A 20,287-nucleotide genomic window follows, 5' to 3' on the forward strand; every position below is an offset into this window, starting at 1 on the left:
GTTCTTGTTTATTTACGTATTCTCATAGAATATGATGTACAGAGACATCTAAGAAATTATAATGCATTAATATATATATTTCATATATTTCTGAAGAAAGAACATGTGACTGTGTAATTTTATATAAAAAGACTGAATACTCAATGTAACAACTATATATAGAAATAAGTTGGGTTAAAAAGATACATTAACTGGAGCCTACTTTTTATTGTTTGTTTTGTTTATCACATGTGTAACCAGCAGAGAAAAAAACGTATTCAAATTTAGTAATACATGAGAAAGTATTACACAGCCACTAAATCAAATTATATGTAATTTCAACAGGCATCACTACACCAGTACACTGGGGATGAAGTACATCACTGTCACATTTCCTGTCCTGTGGACTAAAGGCTACACAGTGACGTATGAATAAATGATGCATTACCTGCAGTACACACTGGGTGGGCTACTGGCATTTCTGACAGGTTTACAGCATCACTGTATTTTTAAGCAAAATTGAGAGACTAAAAGGATGGTCACACAGTTCCAAAGAATGTGTGTTTTAACCTGCTATAAAAGATTATTTTCAGAAATATCGATTCCTGACACAATTAATTAATTCTTTGGGGTTTCTCTGTCTCTATGAATTCAACATAAACTCTGTTGTCATGAAATGCTCTGACTTCACTTGCTGTGACTCATTGTGCTGTGTTGCTTTCCAGTGTTCAGTACAGTTTCCTGAGTTCACTGTTGCCCCGCTGTGGCTGATTAAGGTCTTTATATTGCTTGTTTTACTACTTACTTCAAAAACAGTTTACAAAAGAAAATCTGGAAACAACAAACTCTGGATTTTACATTTCATTTTTATTTTATATTTAATCTCCTTTTTCTTCAAATTAAGTGGCTACAATAGAAAAAGTGGTTTCAAACTTTATTTACTCACCATAGTAAACATAACATAAAATAAAAATTCTTGTATCTTCACATAAATGTTCAATACAGCAGCTGTGTGTTTCACTGGTATGTGGTTAAGACTGGTATAAATGTCAGTCTGTAATCACACTCTTCTGTTTGATAGTGTAAGATAAGCCCACCTCTCATCTATGTGGTCGCTGAGTTCCTGTTTGATACCATTTGACCTAAATATATTCACAGCTTCTGCTATAGGAAAGTCTGGACTAATGCATGTGACTATGAGCTCTGGGCATCCATGACAACCAAAGATATAATTTATGGTCAATCTGTAGAAGAAATACCCAGAATTCCATTACCAGTCAGTCTGATCAAACTCAAACCTGACCTCAGGGACTTTGACAGGAGTGATAGATGTGGCATCTGGTGTAACAGATGATGCAGGACACAGGAGAGGCCAAGCCTGATACCAGGGCAGACTAGTACATCTTTAACTTATCAGTAAACAAACAAACAAAGCAAATGAGTAGAAAAACAAAAAGGAAAAAAGGTTTCTCACACTTAAATGAGTTTTGTGGTCTTGAGAACAGAAAAAGGAAGAGGTTATAAGCTAAAAGGGGGAGGTGTGATGAACAAACGCTCTGCTAAATGCACAACACACCTTCCGTGTCTTTGCTGTTTGACAGTAACCAAGATCACAACATCTTCCCAGTGTAGGATGGGTGAGGAGGAGCCGGACTGAGGTCACGGCCGATATACTCAGGAACACAAGAAATTAGCAGAGACCTTCATTTAAGGCTTAAATTTAGCATTTAGCCTAAAGTTATTACTTACTGGAGCTCCAAGTATCACTTCTGTGTGACCGGTGTGAACCAGTGTGTGAAACATGTCTTTCCGAACATCAGGAAATATTACTGTAGCAACAATCGTCATGTTACTGGCAGGTAAACTTTGAATATTTCCTTTATTTTTTACTTTGTTTTTTGGGCACGCATGATATTACTTTGACAATGGACAGTGGGTAGGCCAAGACCCTAAGTGTAAATTATGTGTGGGGTTTGGCACGCTGAAGCATATTTTATCAGCGTCTAAGTTTAGTTTGTCACATGTGGAGACACAATCAAGATCTTAAGAGTGTTATAGTGTTTGATAGTAAATGTCTAGAGATTGCTGAGTGGAATTTCTAATAAAGCGATTAGGTTTGTATGAGAAGTGGAGCGTGTTGGAGAATGAGCATTGGCTTTAAATATTGGTAGATGGGGTGAAGGACGAGACTGGAAATTGTTTGTTGATGTAAATAAAAAAACTACAGGTCCCACAATGTACTGTGTTAACCTCGCTGAGGCTGGACATGGTGTGGTACTCATAAAAAAAAAATAAAAATAAAAAAAACCCGGATGCTTTAATTTTGAGAGTTTACAGTTTCATTTGAAGATGCAGTGTCTGAGGTGAGAGAACGCAGGTGGGAGGCACATATAAGACCAGTAGAGACAGGTGTTAGGGGATTTGTCACAAAGTCTGCCACATTATAACTTGTGCAGTTCGGCACAGATTTGGCAGTAGCTGTGAAGGAGTTGTCAGAAGTAGCTGAAAGGGCTAGTCAGTGGTTGTGGATAAGGAGAGCTCAGTCTGGTTGGGGTAATGCCCCATAAAGGCAGAATGGATGAGGCTGTCATGTCATGGTGTAAAGTGGTAGATCCAGATGGAACTGGTGGCATTGAGGAGGCATTGATGGTGCCAGCTTTAGTCACCAGGCAGCCCAGGGTGGATTGGTGTTAGAGAATGCTTAAAGGTAATAGCCAAGTGGAACTGGCAGCACTGAGCGTGCATTAATGGTGCCAGTGGGGCTGGGTATGGCCTTAGTCACCGGAAAGGCCATCATGGTTTTTACAGTAATATTAGCACAGTGTTTAAGAGGTGCAGTTGTGTTTATTAGTGGCACAGTGTTTAAGAGGTTTGTGTCTTTGTGAGTGGCACAGTGTTTAAGAGGTGTGTGTCTTTGTTAGTGGCACAGTGTTTAAGTGGTGCAGCTTGGTTTAAAATGAGCTTGGAGGGACACCAGATCTCACTGTTGAGCCTCCTGGAGGTGTCGTGGGCTTAATTCTCTGAAACCCCAACAAAGGGAGGTGCCTACCTGATGAGCTCGCGATGTTGTGGTTGGCTGGAGTGAAGAGAGTAAAGATATGAAGCTCTAATTGTGTTCTATTGGCATCGGATATTCATCATGTTATCCCGTGTATATATACACACAATTGATGTACATTTGCGGGAACTTGAATAGGGTAGAAACTATATTAATTTTAACAGGTGGGTATAGCCAAAATATGTGAAAAGCTACTTAAGAAAAATCCCAGATTTTTTAATAACTGCAAACAATTTGCGATCTCAAATAACTTTCTGCACCTGGAAATTCCCACTACCTGCACATCTAAACTGAAGATTTTTAATATTAGTGTGTGTGTGTGTGTGTGTGTGTGTGTGTGTGTGCGTTTGTCTATTCAAAATTGTACAAAGTTCCATACTGAATATTTTAACTGTATTAAAGTGTATTGTATTCCTTTGTGGCTATCACAGCACACCACACCTTCATGCCAGAGGCGGTTCTAGGACGTTTTAACTGGGGAGTCCCAGAGGTAGCAAAGAGTTGTCTAGAGGTGGCTACAATGTGTTGTTAATGTGCATGCACAGTCTGCTAAATTTTTTATATGCTTTAATATTCTACTAATAATAGGCTAAAACAAATTAATAGCATACTACATATATGCACATGCATAACTGCTGATGGTCAATCTCCTTTTTTGCGTAACCGTTGAAATGAACTCAAAATGTCTAATCTGAATTATATAACAACATATTTTATACTGTATATTGATATAATAAGACAATTACCCTGGATGGTCTTGGATAAAGAATATAAAATAGGTCCTAACCTTGTTTAAGTGTGATGAGGCAGGATGCAAGCGAATCAATGTTTAATGTAAACGAAAGTAGAAGTCGAGAACTGTAACGGAACGCTCGCCTCTCACTAATCACGTGGTTTGGCCCGCAGCGTGCAGTGGGAGGGTTTTGTTTGTCTGTAACCACGCCTGCACATACCTGCACCTTGTTTGTATGTATTTAAACCCTCTTAATAGTGTGCAGAATCGTTGGTCGTTGTTGATGTTAATGTTAGCATCGTCATTGTTAAATGTTTTCGCGTTCATCGTTGATGTTGTATGTGAGTGCATTGTCTTTGTGTGTTAATAAATGTTTGTCCACATCGATGGAGTCTGTGCGTCCTGCACCTCGCTCTTTGGCTCTCGGGGCACACCGTGAAAAAAACACAACATACAAGTACGAACTTACACAAAGGGACACACAACAGTTACACAACATGACAATAATAATGGATAAGGGTAAATACTAACAGCGTGGTATTTGATTAGGAAGGAACTAGACACAGATGAAAGCGAGGAACATCGGTAATAAGGGGGGCGTGGAAATGTGGGAACAGGGAAGTAAACAAAGGGCACGTGGAGACACGCCTACACGAGGGAAAACAAACACAAAGCCACGTGGAATGTCCCATCACGTGAGAGAGAGAGCTGAGGAGGGGGGCGTGACATTAAGGCCTTTAATGGAGTTTGCTTTGCAGAACAAACTGTGTCTGTGTGTGTGTGTGTGTGTGTGTGTGTGTGTGTGTGTGTGTGTGTGCACTTGTCTTTTATGTTTATACATATTTTATGTATAATATATATAGTTTATTTATAGTCATGCATATACAGGTTACATATAGTGTGTATATATAGTTTATATTTTGTTTTTATGAAGTTTATCTTTTTTTTTATCTTAGTGTACTTAATCTTATTTAAACACCAAGAGAATTCTATGTACACTTTGTACTTGGCAAATTCTGATTCTGATTCTGATACCACTTCCATGCCTCTTTCATGCCTGTGTAACTGCTGTGCTGAGAATGAGCCATTGCAATAATCTCCTGTCAGCAGTAGTCTTGTGGTCACACACTGACCAGTGATGAACAGAGTAGAAGGGAGTGACAGACTGCACATGCCAACAGATGTGAGCATGATCTCACAAAACCCTGCAGGGAATTACAACAAGTGAGAGAGATGTCATTAGATTCTGCTTGAATAAAGTTGTAAGAAAGAGTAGAAAACTGAACCCTGATATTAGTCCTGACCTTAAAAAGAACCCTGATTCCAGACCTTACCTTAAAATGAACCCCAACTCTGACTTATTCTTACAAATATTCTAACAAATTTCTAACTGTATCATCATTCTTGTCTTAGCTGAAGACTAAGCTTACTTTGGAGAATATATTAATTACATATTAATACAGTACATATAAAAAAAAAACAACTAAACTTAAATACATTTTGTCCAAAGGGGAATACTGTGATATTTGTAATGGGAGGAAATATTTCAGTAGCAGTGCTGCTCATCTTACTGGCAGGTAAACCTTTTTGTCAAATCTGTATTCATATTTCTCTCTGTTTGTGCCTGTGACAGTTAAAGGTACATTAAGTGGATCTCTACAAATCACCACTGCCATTTCAAGTCACCATTTTATCTTACTCTAACACTTTCCTCAGATTAGATCTGATTCACGTCAACCAGAATTGAGTATTTTAAAAAAGTCACTTTTAAAAGAATCATCTTTATGTTCATCTTTATGTTTATGTTGCAACAGCGCACTGCTTTGTATGTTCTTTAAACTGCCGAGTCCTGTTTGTGGTTTCTATTAACATATCATTAAATTCATCATCATCATCATCATCATCATCATCATCATCGTCATCAGCATTCACACCATGACAGTCATACTCAGATAAAGAGAAGAGATATTGATAAGAGTGTAAACTCACAACTATAATCCTGGTGTGTGTGTGTGTGTGTGTGTGTGTGTGTGTGTGTGTGTGTGTGTGTGTGTGTTCCAGGAGCTCAGTCTCAGCACAGTGTAAATCTCTCCTCTCAAGGCCTCTGTGCTCTTACTGGATCTACAGTAAAAATCCCCTGCAAATATACATTTAGTTCCTCCAATCTCAGACAGAGAGAGTGGTATCAGGTCCAGAGATCTGATGGAGAACCACAAGACCTGAGCAAAGACCCTCAATACTTAGGACGAGTTTCTATAAGCACATTGTCGAATGACTGTACACTGATAATGTACAATGGGAAAGTAAGTGACTCTGGAGTTTATAACTTCAGATTTAGAACATGGAGTAGTGAATGGATATCTGCTTCATCTGGAGTTACTCTCACTGTTACAGGTAATAACAAACATAAGACAATGAACACACACACACACACACACACACACACTTACATCAATACACACCCACTCACACACACACAGTCACTGTCCTTTTTCACTAAAGCATGCAAGAGTTGGCCTTTACAGAACTCTGGTCTGTGGTGTGGTGTGTGTGGTCTGTGTGTAGACCTGCAGGTGAAGGTGGATCCTGAGACTGTAGGACAGAGAGAGGTGAAACTCACCTGTAGCTCCACCTGCAGCTTCAGCAAGACCCCTCAGTACTACTGGTACAGGAATGGACAGTACAGGTCATATAGAAATGATGCCTCCATTATGCTCCACTCCACCAGTGTATCTGATGAGGGCAGCTACTCCTGTAGTGTGTATGGCAGCAGACAGCACTCTCCTGCAGTGTGTAAGTGCTGGATTTGAACTAAATCTCAAGACTAACTCTGAACTTCAGTATTATTCAATATTTGCCTTATTTGCACAATCCATTTTACTCTACATATTTGCATGCCACATGTGTTTTATTCTTTTTATACAACGGATATTATTCAATTAGTAATTATTCAGTCACTTGATCCATTCCAATCCAGTCTGGTCAGATCTGACATGAGAGTGTGTGATATTTCATGATGAGATAATTCACCTGATTCTCTGTCACTGATACACACAGAAACACTCAGAAACAGTTTCAACAGAGCAGTGATACTGACTACATTTACAATAGTGTGTATGTAAGAAACTGGACAGAACCATTTACAAGAGCTGAGCAAACACCAGTCCCTTCACTGTACCATCTACACTCACAGCAGCGTAGTCTGAACTTACTAAGCAAACGTGTCTTGCAGTTGGATCTTAATCAGATTAATACTGAATACTGATGGACATAAACGTAGTTATGATTGAGCTGCGTTTGTACAAGTTTATCAGACACGGCTGTGTTACTGGTTTACATGTGTCATTGTCATTGCTGAGTTGAGACTGGTTCACCATCCATCTGGTTCTGCAGTCAGAAAATAACCACTGATAATGAAGATGGTTAAGACCAACTGTGCTTCACCACAGATGGGTTATAGTCTCTGTCTGTACACTTACCTAGAACAGGCATTTCTAAAAAATATATAAACATAATGGATAAATCGTATGTGTAACGTTGTTGCTGGCCCGAGTGCCGGTGGGCGTGGAGCAGGACGCACAGACTCCCTCAGTGTGAAACATTTATTAACATTAAACATGTAGAACAGTGGCACTCACACACAACATTAACGACAGACATGACTTATACATCGAAATAAACACAGGCTATAGTAACATCCAACAATATCTACATACGCACTTATATACATCAGCGAACAAACAATGACCAACGGTGAGGCACGCACTGACGGGGGTTTAAATAGACAAACACACATTAACACGTAACCCCATGCAGGTGCGTGCCTTCACAGGGGTGTGGTTACAAACATGGGTGAACCCCCCTGCATGCGGCAGGCCGTATCACATGACTTGTTTGGGGGGGGGGGGGGGGGGGGGGGGGGAGCATCCCGTGACAGTATGCATATTTCCTATGCATTTATTTTGGTTTAAAAGCTAATATGAATATTCACATCTAACATTAATTATTAATATTCAGCCAGTATTACCTGAATGTTGTTCTGACTGTGACTCTCTCTGTGTTCCAGGTGTTCTGGGTAAACAGTGTTGGGGTGTGACTTACACTCCTAAACATGTGTGTGCTCTGAAAGGCTCATCTGTTGATCTCTTCTGCTCTTATAAATACCCTGGAGGACACACAGTGACAGAATCATTCTGGTTCATTACAGAGCAGCAGGTTGGTGTTGAAGCTGTGGATGTGAGAGAGGAAGAGGAGTATGAGGGGAGAGTGCAGTATAGACAGAGCTCCCAGAATGACTGTAGTATGACAATCACTCACCTGAGAGAGAGTGACGCTCACACATACAGGTTCAGATTCCACACTGATAGTACTGCGGGGAAATACACTGGACGTCCTGGAGTATCTCTCTCTGTCACAGGTAATGTTGTAAAATTTAAAAATAAGTTTAGTAAGCTATAATAATTGTCTTTTGATTAAAAATAGCACCAGACATTTTTTATAATCACTTGCAGATCTGAAGATTACAGTATCAGACAGAAGTAGTCGAAAGCACCTGATCTGCAGCTCCACCTGCACGCTGCCCAACAACCCCACCTACATCTGGTACAGGAATGGACAGCCTGTATATAACCAGAACACTTATAGACTGTATGTGTATGACAGTAGTGAGGATGCAGGCAGCTACTCCTGTGCTGTAAGAGGATATGAGGAGCTCCGCTCTCCTGCTATCTGTAAGATCCTCACATCTATTAGATTATGGAAAAAACATTTGTTTGTTTGAGTGTTGTTTGTTTGTTTTTGCTGCTGGTTCTGCCTACATGTTTATAAATAGCTGGGAAGCACCTTTCACTGTTGAGGGCTCTATACATTTGTGGGCACTGGCTAGCTGGTTCAGCAGTACTACATCAGTGTGTTTTGTTTGTGTTCTCATTGTCTCTTGGTCTTGTCCTCACTTTAAACTGCACTCACTCTGTGTCACTGGCAACTTCTACTAGATTACAGTAAACTCATGCTGAGTCACATATGGCTAAGACATAAGACAACTACAGCATTTTAAGATATATTTCAATTTAAGAGTTTTCAAGTGTTTAAGGTATTTTTGGAATCTTTTTTTTTTTTTCCATGTTTTTCCATAAATCACTGCATTTAATTTTTAAGTCCACTGTGTTTATGTTTACATACATATTATTGGCAGTTGGAAGTTTTAATCAACCACTGCTGTTCTTGGAAAAAAAAAGAAAAAAAAGCAATATTTGTAAAGCAACCTTGAGTTTGAGAAAGGTGCTATATAAATGCAACTAATAATAATAATAATAATAATAATAATAATAATAATAATAATAATAATAATAATAATAATAATAACCTCTGTTGGCCTCTTTCATGGGTGACCTGGTTTTGACGAAAGAGCAAGTTTTACATTTTTTATTAGACTCTTACTGTGACAGGATGCAGGCATGAGTCTCAAAACAACCAAACAACCAAACAAAGACACAAAAGTCTTTTAATGGCAAAAATTAAAGTAAAAGAATAAAAGTAAAAGTAAAAATAAGAGGACCATTTAAATGCTAAAGCCTTTACACATTGACCATCATCCACATAGTAAATCATAACTGGTAATAAAACCTAGTAAATAAACAGTAAATTACTTAGTAAATAAAAACTGGAAACAGAAGGAATATTCACAGGGATGGAAATGAGGAACAGGTGAAGCTGGAGGCACACTAATGAGTAATAAAGGGGGACATGGCAACATGTGAGGAAAGGAGTGTAAACACAACACACACGGTGACACGTTAACCGAGGACAACAACACATCAAACATGGCAAGAGGCATCACATGGATGAGGGCGTAAAGGAGGGGTCTATACTGTAACTGCACTTATAAGTAGTGTTCATGCAGACACTTAGGAACACAATAAAACCTGCTATGTAATTGTATAAATATGCACAAAATATACTGACATTACTTGCCCTTTTTAAAAACAGGTCATTCATGAAAGGGCCCACTGGAAACTTGGCACAACTTCCCTGAGAACAAGACAAGTGACACAAGACAAGTCTTGTCTCCCAGCTTCTGATTATATACAACTGACTTTAAAAGAACTGGTAGTCTGCTTGTTCAGCTATGATTTACTCAGTTTATGTGTTACAGGTGTTTATGGAAAGGACAGCTGCTGGAGTGTAACTTACGTCACCCAGAACATCTGTGCTCTGATTGGTTCATCAGTGGACATACACGGTTACTACACCTTCCCGGATCAGCAGCCCACCCCCCAACCTGCCTGGTACGCCAGACTCCACCCACAGGTCAAAGAGCTGAGTCATGCTGATGACCGAGTGGAGGTTTTCAGTCACAGAGCTAATGTGAACACACTAAGCCTGAAACATCTCACAGAGAGTGACTCAGCAGAATATCTCCTCCGATTTAAAGCCCCCTACATGATACACACAGAGAGCTCTGCTGGTGTGTCTCTCTCTGTCATGGGTAAGATAAGTCTTCTGTGTTTGGCAGTGTTATATGGTTCACCATCTGTGTGTTGAGCCCTGAAGACACTTATGAGAGTCTGCCATACAGGCCTGAAGGTGAATGTGGACTCTCCAGCAGTCCCAGGATCAGAGGGACAGACAGTAACACTGAGCTGCAGCTCCACCTGCACTCTGCCCTACAACCCCACCTACATCTGGTACAAGAACGGACAGCGTGTGTCTCACTGCACATCTGTCTCCTGCTCTGTATCTGCAGTCAGGGATGCAGTCAGTTATAGCTGTGCTACTGAAGGCAATGAGAACCTCCTCTCTCCTCCTGTGTGTGAGTGGAGAATTTACATATGAAAATCATGATGTCTTGATGCATTTAATAAAGTCAGTTAATCATAAACCAGAAACATCACTACAATCAATACTTACTACTACAGCTCATGATGATGATGATGCTCTTTGTTGTAGTTTCACAGTTATCAACTATAACTTCTGAATATATAATATTCTCTCAACCAGACTGTGTATGAGAGTTTAGTTTTAATGTTAACAGTGTGTGTTTGTTTTCAGATGCCCCTAGAAACACCAGAGCATTGATGGTTTCCTCTGGAGAGAGAGTGGAGGGAGATTCAGTGACTCTGACCTGCAGCAGTGAGGCAAACCCTCCTGTTCTCACCTACTCCTGGTTTAAGCAGAGAGCAGCTGCAGACACACTGCTGCCAACAGACCAGAATTACAGCATCTCCAACATCAGCTCCCAGCACAGTGGACTCTACTACTGCACCGCTCACAACCAGCTGGGACAGCACAACTCCACCACCACCCTTCTGGATGTGTTATGTAGGTGCAGTTTATACCCTAATGAAACAACATATTCAACATGTTTTAAATGTAACTTATAAATACATATAAGGTATGATTAATACTGTACATGTGAAGTATATATGTATGGATGCACAGTATATGTGCTGTGTTTATATATTTAAATACCCTGCACAGGTCACAACACTGTCAGAGTGTCTAGTGTTATAAAGAGGCTAGAAAAAAACAGCCAATACATTAAGCGACTTTAATTTTGGAAGCAACTACAACTGACTCAAACTGGGTTCAACACCATTTAGTAACACATGCCCACTGTAAAATAAGTCTGACAATGAGCACTTCGATATCAATATAAAATAGAGAATTACCAGAGTTCTGAATGACAGTTGATGCTATAAAACCCCTGACATTAATTAAACACAGACAGGCTGCATCGAAAAACACGGACAATTGTAGAGAGTAGAAGCCCCCCTACAGAGAGAGAGTGTAACGCAGACAAAACCTGAGGACACTGAGAGATCAAATAGCGGCAGTCTAAACACGAAAATGAGCTACAAAGGTAAACAGTGCGGCTGCAACAAAGCAAGTCGGAATAGTCGAATGTTCTTTCATTTTACATTTAGCTGACGCTTTTATCCAAAGCAACTTACAATTATGACTGAGTACAACGTGAGCAATTGAGGATTAAAGGTTTTGCTCAGGGGCCCAACAGTTGAAGCCTGGCAGTGGTGGGGCTTGAACCAGCAACCTTCCAATGGTATATGAAGAGCTGAGGAAGGAAGATGATTGGAGGAGGGAGGGAGGAACATCATTGTAGGAGAGAGGGAGGAAGCTGATTGGAGGAGAAAGGGAGGAAGGTGATTGGAGGAGAGAGGGTGGAAGGCGGGGCAGAGGTAGGACAGGTGATCATTCAGGAGAACTGGATCGTGTGTGTTGAATAGAGTGTGAATCAGAAGCTGGTGAGTTTCCAGGTAGGTGTATGGCGATCTGCACATTAGGAAGGTGACCCGAGTTCATGACACAGATGACACTTATCAGGATAGTTGATAAACACCCCAAAAATAGGGCCATTAATATATATGTATATATAAAGTTACAGATATTAAGGTTTGTTTGGATTTAGAGTTGAGCTTTAATTTTAACACTGAGTGTTGGTTTTCAGATCCCCCTAGAAACACCAGAGCATTGATGGTTTCCTCTGGAGAGAGAGTGGAGGGAGATTCAGTGACTCTGACCTGCAGCAGTGAGGCAAACCCTCCTGTTCTCAACTTCTCCTGGTTTAAGCAGAGAGCAGCTGCAGACACACTGCTGCCAACAGGCCAGAATTACAGCATCTCCAACATCAGCTCCCAGCACAGTGGACTCTACTACTGCACCGCTCACAACCAGCTGGGACAGCACAACTCCACCACCACCCTTCTGGATGTGTTATGTAGGTGCAGTTTGCTTTGTGTTATCCTCTTGTGTTATGAATATAATAAGTTAAATGACATTTTAAGTGTATTTATTTTAATTCCTGTTCTCCTACTCAGACCCTCCCAGAGTCCCGTCTGTTACTGACCGTGTGTCTGGTGACTCGGTGACACTGCTGTGCTACAGTGACTCCAACCCCATCAGTAATTACTCCTGGTACAAGAAGACAGGAAGTGGTGTTATACTGTTGGGAAACAGCACAAATTTAACTTTGGCTACAGGAGCAGTTGGACTTTTCTTTTGCACAGCTCAGAACCAATTTGGATCAATGGACTCATCAGAATATTCAGTTCCAACAGGTACTTTATGGGTCGAATTCAATGGCTACAGTGGTTAAAGAAAGAAATGTTACTAGCACACTAATGAGCAGTTTCATAAAGCATCTGTTCTGGTTTGTTTTCACCTCTCTATCGCGAGAATGTTCACACGTCTGTGTAACATGCTGCCCTCTACTTCCTGATGCAGGGAACCCAGCTGGGACATACGCAGCTTCTGGAGTCACTGTGGGTTTGTTTCTGACTCTCACTGCTGTCTGTCTATGGATGAGGTAAGAAGCTGAAGCCACATTTATATGACACACCCTGCCAATGCTGTAGGCTGTTTCCTGCCCAGCCCAGAGAATCTTCGCTCTGTTTACAGTATAGGGTCACACAGTATCAACAGGGTTAAATTCACTTTCTCCAGACTGTAGTAACTTTAGAGGGCTTAGATTCATGCAGGAGAATTGAGTGTGATGCTGGTGATGTTATTACTGTGGTTCTCCACCAGGAGGGGATCTGCAGCTGTCAGCAGAAGGAGTGAGGAGGCCAGCACAAATGTGAGTTTAAATGAGGGACTCAACAGATCACTGCAGTTGTTCTTAATGGGTCTCATGTCATAGTGGACGGTGCAGCCAGCATTAGTGCTTATGTTGATTATTGTTACTTCCAGAGAAACCTCTCTCTCTCTCTCTCTCTCTCTCTCTCTCTCTCTCTCTCTCTCTCTCTCCTTCAGCATGACTCTGCTCCTGTATATGATAATATCTCAGCCCTGGCTAAGACCTCTGACTCCACAGTATCTTCAGATGATCAGGATGAAGTTCACTACTCCAGCGTTCATTTCACACACTCCCACACACAGGAAGTGCTCTATTCCACTGTCCAACTGCCAAAGGCTCTTAATCAAGGAGAGGAAGTAGAGTACGCCACAGTGAACATCACCAAAACAAAAGTCTCCCCACAGTAGGCTATGCAAATGGCATAGTTCATTATGTCTGTATCACTGTTACACATGGAGTGTAAGTTATTTCTGAAGCAAATAATATAATAAAGTCAATTGAATAAATAAATATAATTACAGCCCTTTTCCTAAGTTCTTCTTTAGCAAACAACATAAATGATCAGAAAACAACAGCAAATAATGTTATTATCCATCTTTAAATAATTCTATATATAAAGTATGTTTGTATTGTTGCATTTGAAAGTGGTGTAATTTTGATTTTCAGTCTGAATGTTTATTTTCTCATGAGGGGAGGATGGTTTATACTGTACTGGTAAATGCTTACTTTAAATACTACTCAGATGGGATTATTCTTCCTGTCATATATCCTTTACTGCAAGACCTTTGTAATATTTTGTAATATTTTTGTAATTTTTGCAATATTTATGATAAATTCGTACAGGATATGAAATTGCAATATAAATTACAGAGATGGTAATCTCTACTTATTTTACACATTGCTGTCATGTAGCTTTTACTGATCAGAACTACAAAACATTACTGCTGTATGAAATATTGTTATCAGTCTAGTGCTTTATAAAACAGGAGACTTGAATTTGGTCTAAATTCCTCACTCACTTATCTGTAGTCCCCACACATTCCACCCTCCTAATATTCTCTGCCACTCCATTGCCAACTCATGTAAAACTTTCTATATCTGCCACTGATGGTTGTTGCCATGGGATTAGAGTAACTTGGTGTTATTTCTACTGGTCAGTTTAGGTAAAAGGCGCCAGAATATTGATGAGGCAGCATCTGTAAAAATAACTGACATTGTGAATTTGATCAAAACAAAAGTATTTGAGGAACTCCCACTGCCCATTTAAAACTTGACATGTCCTAATGTGGCTTTAGATGGTAAGCATAAACTTTTTATTCAAAATTAAAGTCTTGAAAATATGTTTTTTCTTTTGTGCTGAATGCAGTTTTTTTTTTATCCATGTAAAGCTACATGAGTTAGTACATTTGCTCAGGGGATAACATGACCTCAGTCTTGTGAAATTGCCCAGCAAGGACTAAACTCCAATCTACAGCACAGTCCAAGAACCTGAGAAAAGCTTCACCCACCATCAGACTCCAACCCCTCCAGATATAACATCACCCACCATCAGACTCCAACCCCTGCAGATATAACATCACCCACCATCAGACTCCAACCCCTCCAGATATAACATCACCCACCATCAGACTCCAACCCCTCCAGATATAACATCACCCACCAACAGACTCCAACCTCTCCAGATATAACATCACCCACCATCAGACTCCAACCCCTCCAGATATAACATCACCCATTATCACACTCCAACCACTCCACATATAACATCACCCACCATCACACTCCAACACTTACACATATAACATCACCCGCTGTCACACTCCAACCACTTCATCAAACTCCATCAGACTGTAATCAGCATAATATGTGTCTTAATATTTAGATTATTTGATTTTTTAAAGAACTTCAAAGTGCCTTTCTAACCTTGCTGTTACTTCCTGTGGTGTTTCATTTTAAATAGAATGATACATTTTTGCAGTTCTTTACCTGTGTGCTTACATTATTACACATGTGGAAGAGTAGCATTACTCCTTATCATAAGTGTAAAATTCCAGATATACTATATATGTACTTAATCTGATGTTGTATTTTAATGAAATCTGAGTACATTGTAAGTTGTTTTTTTCTTTCAGGATATCTTGCTTTACTCATTACCCCCCTCTCTGTCTCAAACTCTCTCACCAGCATGAACTCCAGTTCTCTTGCTCTGTTCTTAGACTACTTCATCTCAAATAGATCTCGCCCTCATAGCCGACAACCTGATCCTGCAGGGGTGCAAGCAGAATATTGGAATAGTAGGTTTATTATCTGTGAGTAGTATAAGTGCGTATTGTAGGACATAGGAGGCATCCTCTGAAAGCTTTAAAGTGAAGCCTTTGCACGTGCTTAGTTTGCTACTCACCTCGTTCAGTTTCAGCTTCAGAGGGCATTCGGGATGTCAAATAATGGCGAATCTACCACTCAGTATAGCTAGCTAGCTAACAAAGTACAGAAAGCCTGCACAGTGCTGTTCCAAAGTTTCTCCACATCAACAATAAACAGTTAGCTTACTGGCCAAACTGACCTATTTTGCCTACATATTTAAGAGTGCCTACATATTGTTCTATCAATATAATTTAAAGACTAATTAAATAAATGAAATATACTATGTTTTATTTTTCTTGAATGATTTCTGTTAAAATAAGATGTAACATTATGGGTGGAATTATACAAAAAATGTTTACACAGCCTGTTGTTGGCCTGCTCAATCTGAAGCAACAGCACAAGCAGCAGCTTCTTCACGTCACCTTTTCATCCACAGGGGGGTGATATCAGGTTATATTACTAATTAAGTAAACTGTCTGCCTCTTATATAGAATTGACAGACTTCATTAAGAAAAATGAGCTAAGAAGCATCAGTTAGAGCTATGTAGAAGAGACTATTCTTTGTACTTTCAGCTGTCTTAGATGGTGAAGATTTCAATTAATTGAGATATTCAGTTACTGTAAATTAACTTTTCATTTGAAATTAATACCACAGATGTAATTTGACCTGCCCTCATCCATAACTAAGAAACTGCCACATTTATGTGTTTATACAATAATAATATTTTGCCATTAAAATGAAAATATGCCATCATTGCCGTTGTTATTTATAACATTTTTCTTGAGAGTGTTACATTTTGTGCTTAACCACAGGGATTCATTTTCATGCCAAAGATGAAAGTACTTTTTGATTTGGTGAGTGTGTGTGCGTGTCTGAACTTGGATGTCTGATCACTTTTACTAGATATATCCATACATCCAGTAAACAGGTCATTTGCATTTATATTTACATTTACGGTATTTAGCAGACACTCTTATCCAGATCGACTTACCAAAGTGCTTTGTCATTTACCCCTAGAATACATCCTAGCCAGTAGAGTAGATTAAAGTCCAATATACCAATGAACTAGAATACTGTAGAAATATAGGGATAAGTGCTAATGCCTAGAAGTACAAAATACATAAGTTCTATCTTAGACAATGATAAGTGCGATAAACAATAAATACTAGAGTTTGTTAGATGACATCAGTGTAAAAAAACAATACCATCAATACAATACAATACAATACAATCAGTGTCATGAACAATACCCTACAATAAGTACTAGTTTAATTGGTTAATATGGGAGTAGGGTCAGTGGTCATTTAAATATTCCATGAATAAATGGGTCTTTAGTCTGTGTTTGAAGACTGCAAGGGACTCTGCTGTCCAGACAGCAAGTGGAAGTTCATTCCACCATCTGGGAGCCAGGACAGAAAATAGACTCCATGCTTGTCTTCCATGAGATTGGAAGTTTGATTTTTCAAGCCGATCCGTACTTCAGGTTCAAAGTACTCGAGTTACGGATCGGGGTTTGACCATTGTCCTTATGTATGGAGGGGCTGGTCCATTTTTGGCTCTTTTAGCGAACATCAAGGTTTTAAATTTATGCGTGCAGCTACTGGAAGCCAAGGTCATGCTAGAGAGAGAGAGAGAGAGAGAGAGGTGTAAGAGGAGCTGCAGGTATTTTTTTGGCAGTGGTGGTGGTTCGGGAGTTTTGGTGGAGAAATGCGGCAAACAGATGTTGCTCATACTTTATATGAATAAACTATACTGGAAACATCCTCCTGTGTCTAAAACCTGAACAATGTAGATGAAATAAATACAATGGTTGAAATAGGACAGTCTGGACACTGAAGAAGAAACCTTATACACATAAACAAGAATGTGCAATTTGTTATATGATATACTGGAAGAAAACTTTGAAAGCCAATAATGTGTGTTAAGCCAAGCAGTCCAAGTGCAAGGAAGACCTGGTTAACTGTAGAGATATTCAAGCCTGGTTAACTGTAGAGATATTCAAGCTTCAGTGTTAGACAGCAAATATTCAGTTGGCCAAGTTTGCCTTGCAATTTACAAATTTTGTAGGCTTACATTACCTCGTATGAAATCATTGCTTCATCAAATCAAAATGGAAAAAGAAATCCAAATTCATAATTTGAAAAACTCCCTAGAGCACGAGGAAGAATCTTTGAAAGGAAATAAGACTCAAAGGGGGCCCGTCCTCCTCTGACCAGTAACAGACACTACAATAGTAACAATATAAACAGTAAAGAGTGAAGTAAGTAGTGAGTGAGAGAGAGAGAAAATAAATAAATAAGAAAAATAAAGAAACGAGCAATCAATTTCTAGTCCAGTTTTCTAGAAGTCCAAGTCTGGTCCCGACGGCATGCGCGTGTCCGAAACCCATCCCGCATGAGAACGTCCATCAAGCGCAACGGAGAAGTAGTTGGCTGGTGTGGAGGTGTGGTGGGCTACAGCAGGGGGCGTCAGGGGGTGGTGGGAGGAGCCATGGCAGCTGAGACGGGTTGAGGCTCAGTAACAACATGAGATTTAGGGGTTGGTGTATCTCGGCAGAACGAGAGAATAGATTATTAGGCATGTCCAGGTATGAGGTAAATTAGGGAACTATAATGTGCAAAGATGGACTCTGGCGGTCCATCATGTAAGTACCTTTTGATAGATAATCAGATGCTGAGATGCGCTTCCTTTTACATGAATGCAGGTGTTTTCTGTAGTCAGGAAGTCAGCCGCCACGTTTGCTCTTAGTCTGGGCTCTGGTAGTCTCATTCTGACTAAAATTGCTAAATATTTGGCTAAAGTTCTTAACAGTAACTCAGATGTTAGGAGTAACGACTAATTGTCTGGAGGAAACATCATCATGGCTCTGGGGCAAGCAACATGCTGGCGAACCAGATAAGGAGCCAACAAGAATAAAGAATGAATTCCACAAAAGTCATTTTTACAATTTTTAAATCATTTACTGAGTGCAAGAAGTGTGAAGCCTTTTGTGATAAATGTAACAGAAATATTTCAGGCATAATGTAACTTTGCCTTCGGTGCAAATACAGAGTAGACATGGAAAATGTACTGTAATATAAACAAGCAAATGTTAAATCTTATCCATATGGGGCACGCTCTGCACAATCGGCTTTGAGGGTCTTATCACATCGCTGCTGCCACCCAGTGACTAGATCGTGCCATTACATCTGTGCTAAGTTCTGTTTCCAGGGCCGACTGGGTGAAAGGACGATTTAGATCTCTCGTTCTGAATTTAAAGTACAGTGTTCAGCTACCCAACAACTCTAAGTGGAACAGTCACTTGTTGTACAGGATTCAAGAATGAAGGCTATTAGACCCCCTGCTCTGTGACCTGGGAATGCTGTGTTAAAAATATTTGTCTGAATAAATAATTAAAATTAAAACCTTCAAAGACATTCATTCTAGCCAGTCACCTCTCAAGATACCACATTGTACTAAAAACTAATCAATGAGAATGAAAGAATGGTAGGGAACCATCATCATAATGTCATGGACAGTGAATTATGCAGTACTGTGTATGTACAGTGGTCACTGGACACTGGTCACTGCACTGCAGAGAACATCTTCATGTGTGGTAATATTACAAAGAGAACCGAGATTCTTGAATGCAGTGAAGTGAATTAAAGTCTGTCCTGTTACTGTGGGCTGGTGTATCATTATTATTCTACATGTCTATGACATGAAATACATGTTTATGACATGTTTGTATATGTATATAATGTGCAGAGTTTCTAACCATCCTTCTTGCAGTGGTAAGCAATCTGTGGCTAAATGTAATCAATGATACATAAAATAATGTCATAAACATTTTATAATGTGTATCTTGGTCCAGTTGGCAATAATACCCTGCCTGACTGATCCCTAAAATAAATCAAAATCACCAGCAAGATTTTAAATGTAGTTTGTACCAATTTCATATGTGTTTGGAGGAGAAGGTGGAAGACTGTTGGCACTTTTCTTTTTACACATCATTTGACTCACATTGTTTTTCTTGTCTCTGTCTAGTGTGTGGTCGTTAGTGAATGGCCAATTAGCACAGATCATTTTAACTTGTTTCCCTGTACTAAGAAAAGGACAAAGACTCAGTGTTAGGCTACTGCTAATTAGATCTAAGTGTAGATCTGCTTCACTGTGCATGAATACACAACTAAAACAAAACCTCAGTGAAAGCACAATTAACTGCAGCTGCTTCTCACTGTGCGCCTGTGTTTGGAAGTTGGTTAAATTAAGATGTGTGTTCCATCAGTCAATCAAATTTACTTCTAGAGCACAATTAAAAATAAATGAAGGTTGACCAAAGTGATGTACAGATGAAAACAGTTCAGATGTAAAAATATTTAAGGCTTTGTCACCCAATTAAGAATATGGGAGAGCACTGTCGAAGGTGTCATGGTTAGTCCCTCCTAGCTTCTATGTTCCATGGTTTCCCTGTCGTATGTTTTATTTTGGTTCTGTTCCTTAGTTTCTTTTTTTTCCACCCCTCGTTTGGTTTTACACGCCCGTCATTACTTTCGCCTGTTCCTCGTTTCCAGTCTTGTT

The 20,287-nt window shown here is 39.6% G+C and overlaps 1 protein-coding gene across 2 annotated transcripts in view; it reads left to right on the forward strand.

The window, feature by feature from the left end:
* Positions 1–6,015: 6,015 nt before the first annotated feature.
* LOC118240426 (sialoadhesin-like) overlaps positions 6,016–20,287 on the forward strand; it is a 58,676-nt gene continuing 44,404 nt past the window's right edge. The window contains exons 1-12 of one of the 2 annotated variants that reach the window (XM_035520755.2): positions 6,016–6,164; positions 6,336–6,563; positions 7,837–8,187; positions 8,282–8,500; positions 9,925–10,257; positions 10,348–10,581; positions 10,821–11,090; positions 12,235–12,504; positions 12,605–12,844; positions 13,011–13,092; positions 13,314–13,362; positions 13,539–15,853. In XM_035520755.2, the coding sequence (XP_035376648.2) occupies positions 6,059–6,164; positions 6,336–6,563; positions 7,837–8,187; positions 8,282–8,500; positions 9,925–10,257; positions 10,348–10,581; positions 10,821–11,090; positions 12,235–12,504; positions 12,605–12,844; positions 13,011–13,092; positions 13,314–13,362; positions 13,539–13,769 (2,613 nt within the window). In that variant the 5' untranslated portion in view covers positions 6,016–6,058 and the 3' untranslated portion in view covers positions 13,770–15,853. Of the gene's footprint in view, positions 6,165–6,335; positions 6,564–7,836; positions 8,188–8,281; positions 8,501–9,924; positions 10,258–10,347; positions 10,582–10,820; positions 11,091–12,234; positions 12,505–12,604; positions 12,845–13,010; positions 13,093–13,313; positions 13,363–13,538; positions 15,854–20,287 lie in introns of those variants that run through there. The other variant, XM_081706291.1, reaches the window with a different exon arrangement.

This window comes from Electrophorus electricus, chromosome 23, assembly GCF_041902795.1.
Source record: "Electrophorus electricus isolate QZ-2024a chromosome 23, ASM4190279v1, whole genome shotgun sequence".
Taxonomy (NCBI): Eukaryota; Metazoa; Chordata; class Actinopteri; order Gymnotiformes; family Gymnotidae; genus Electrophorus; species Electrophorus electricus.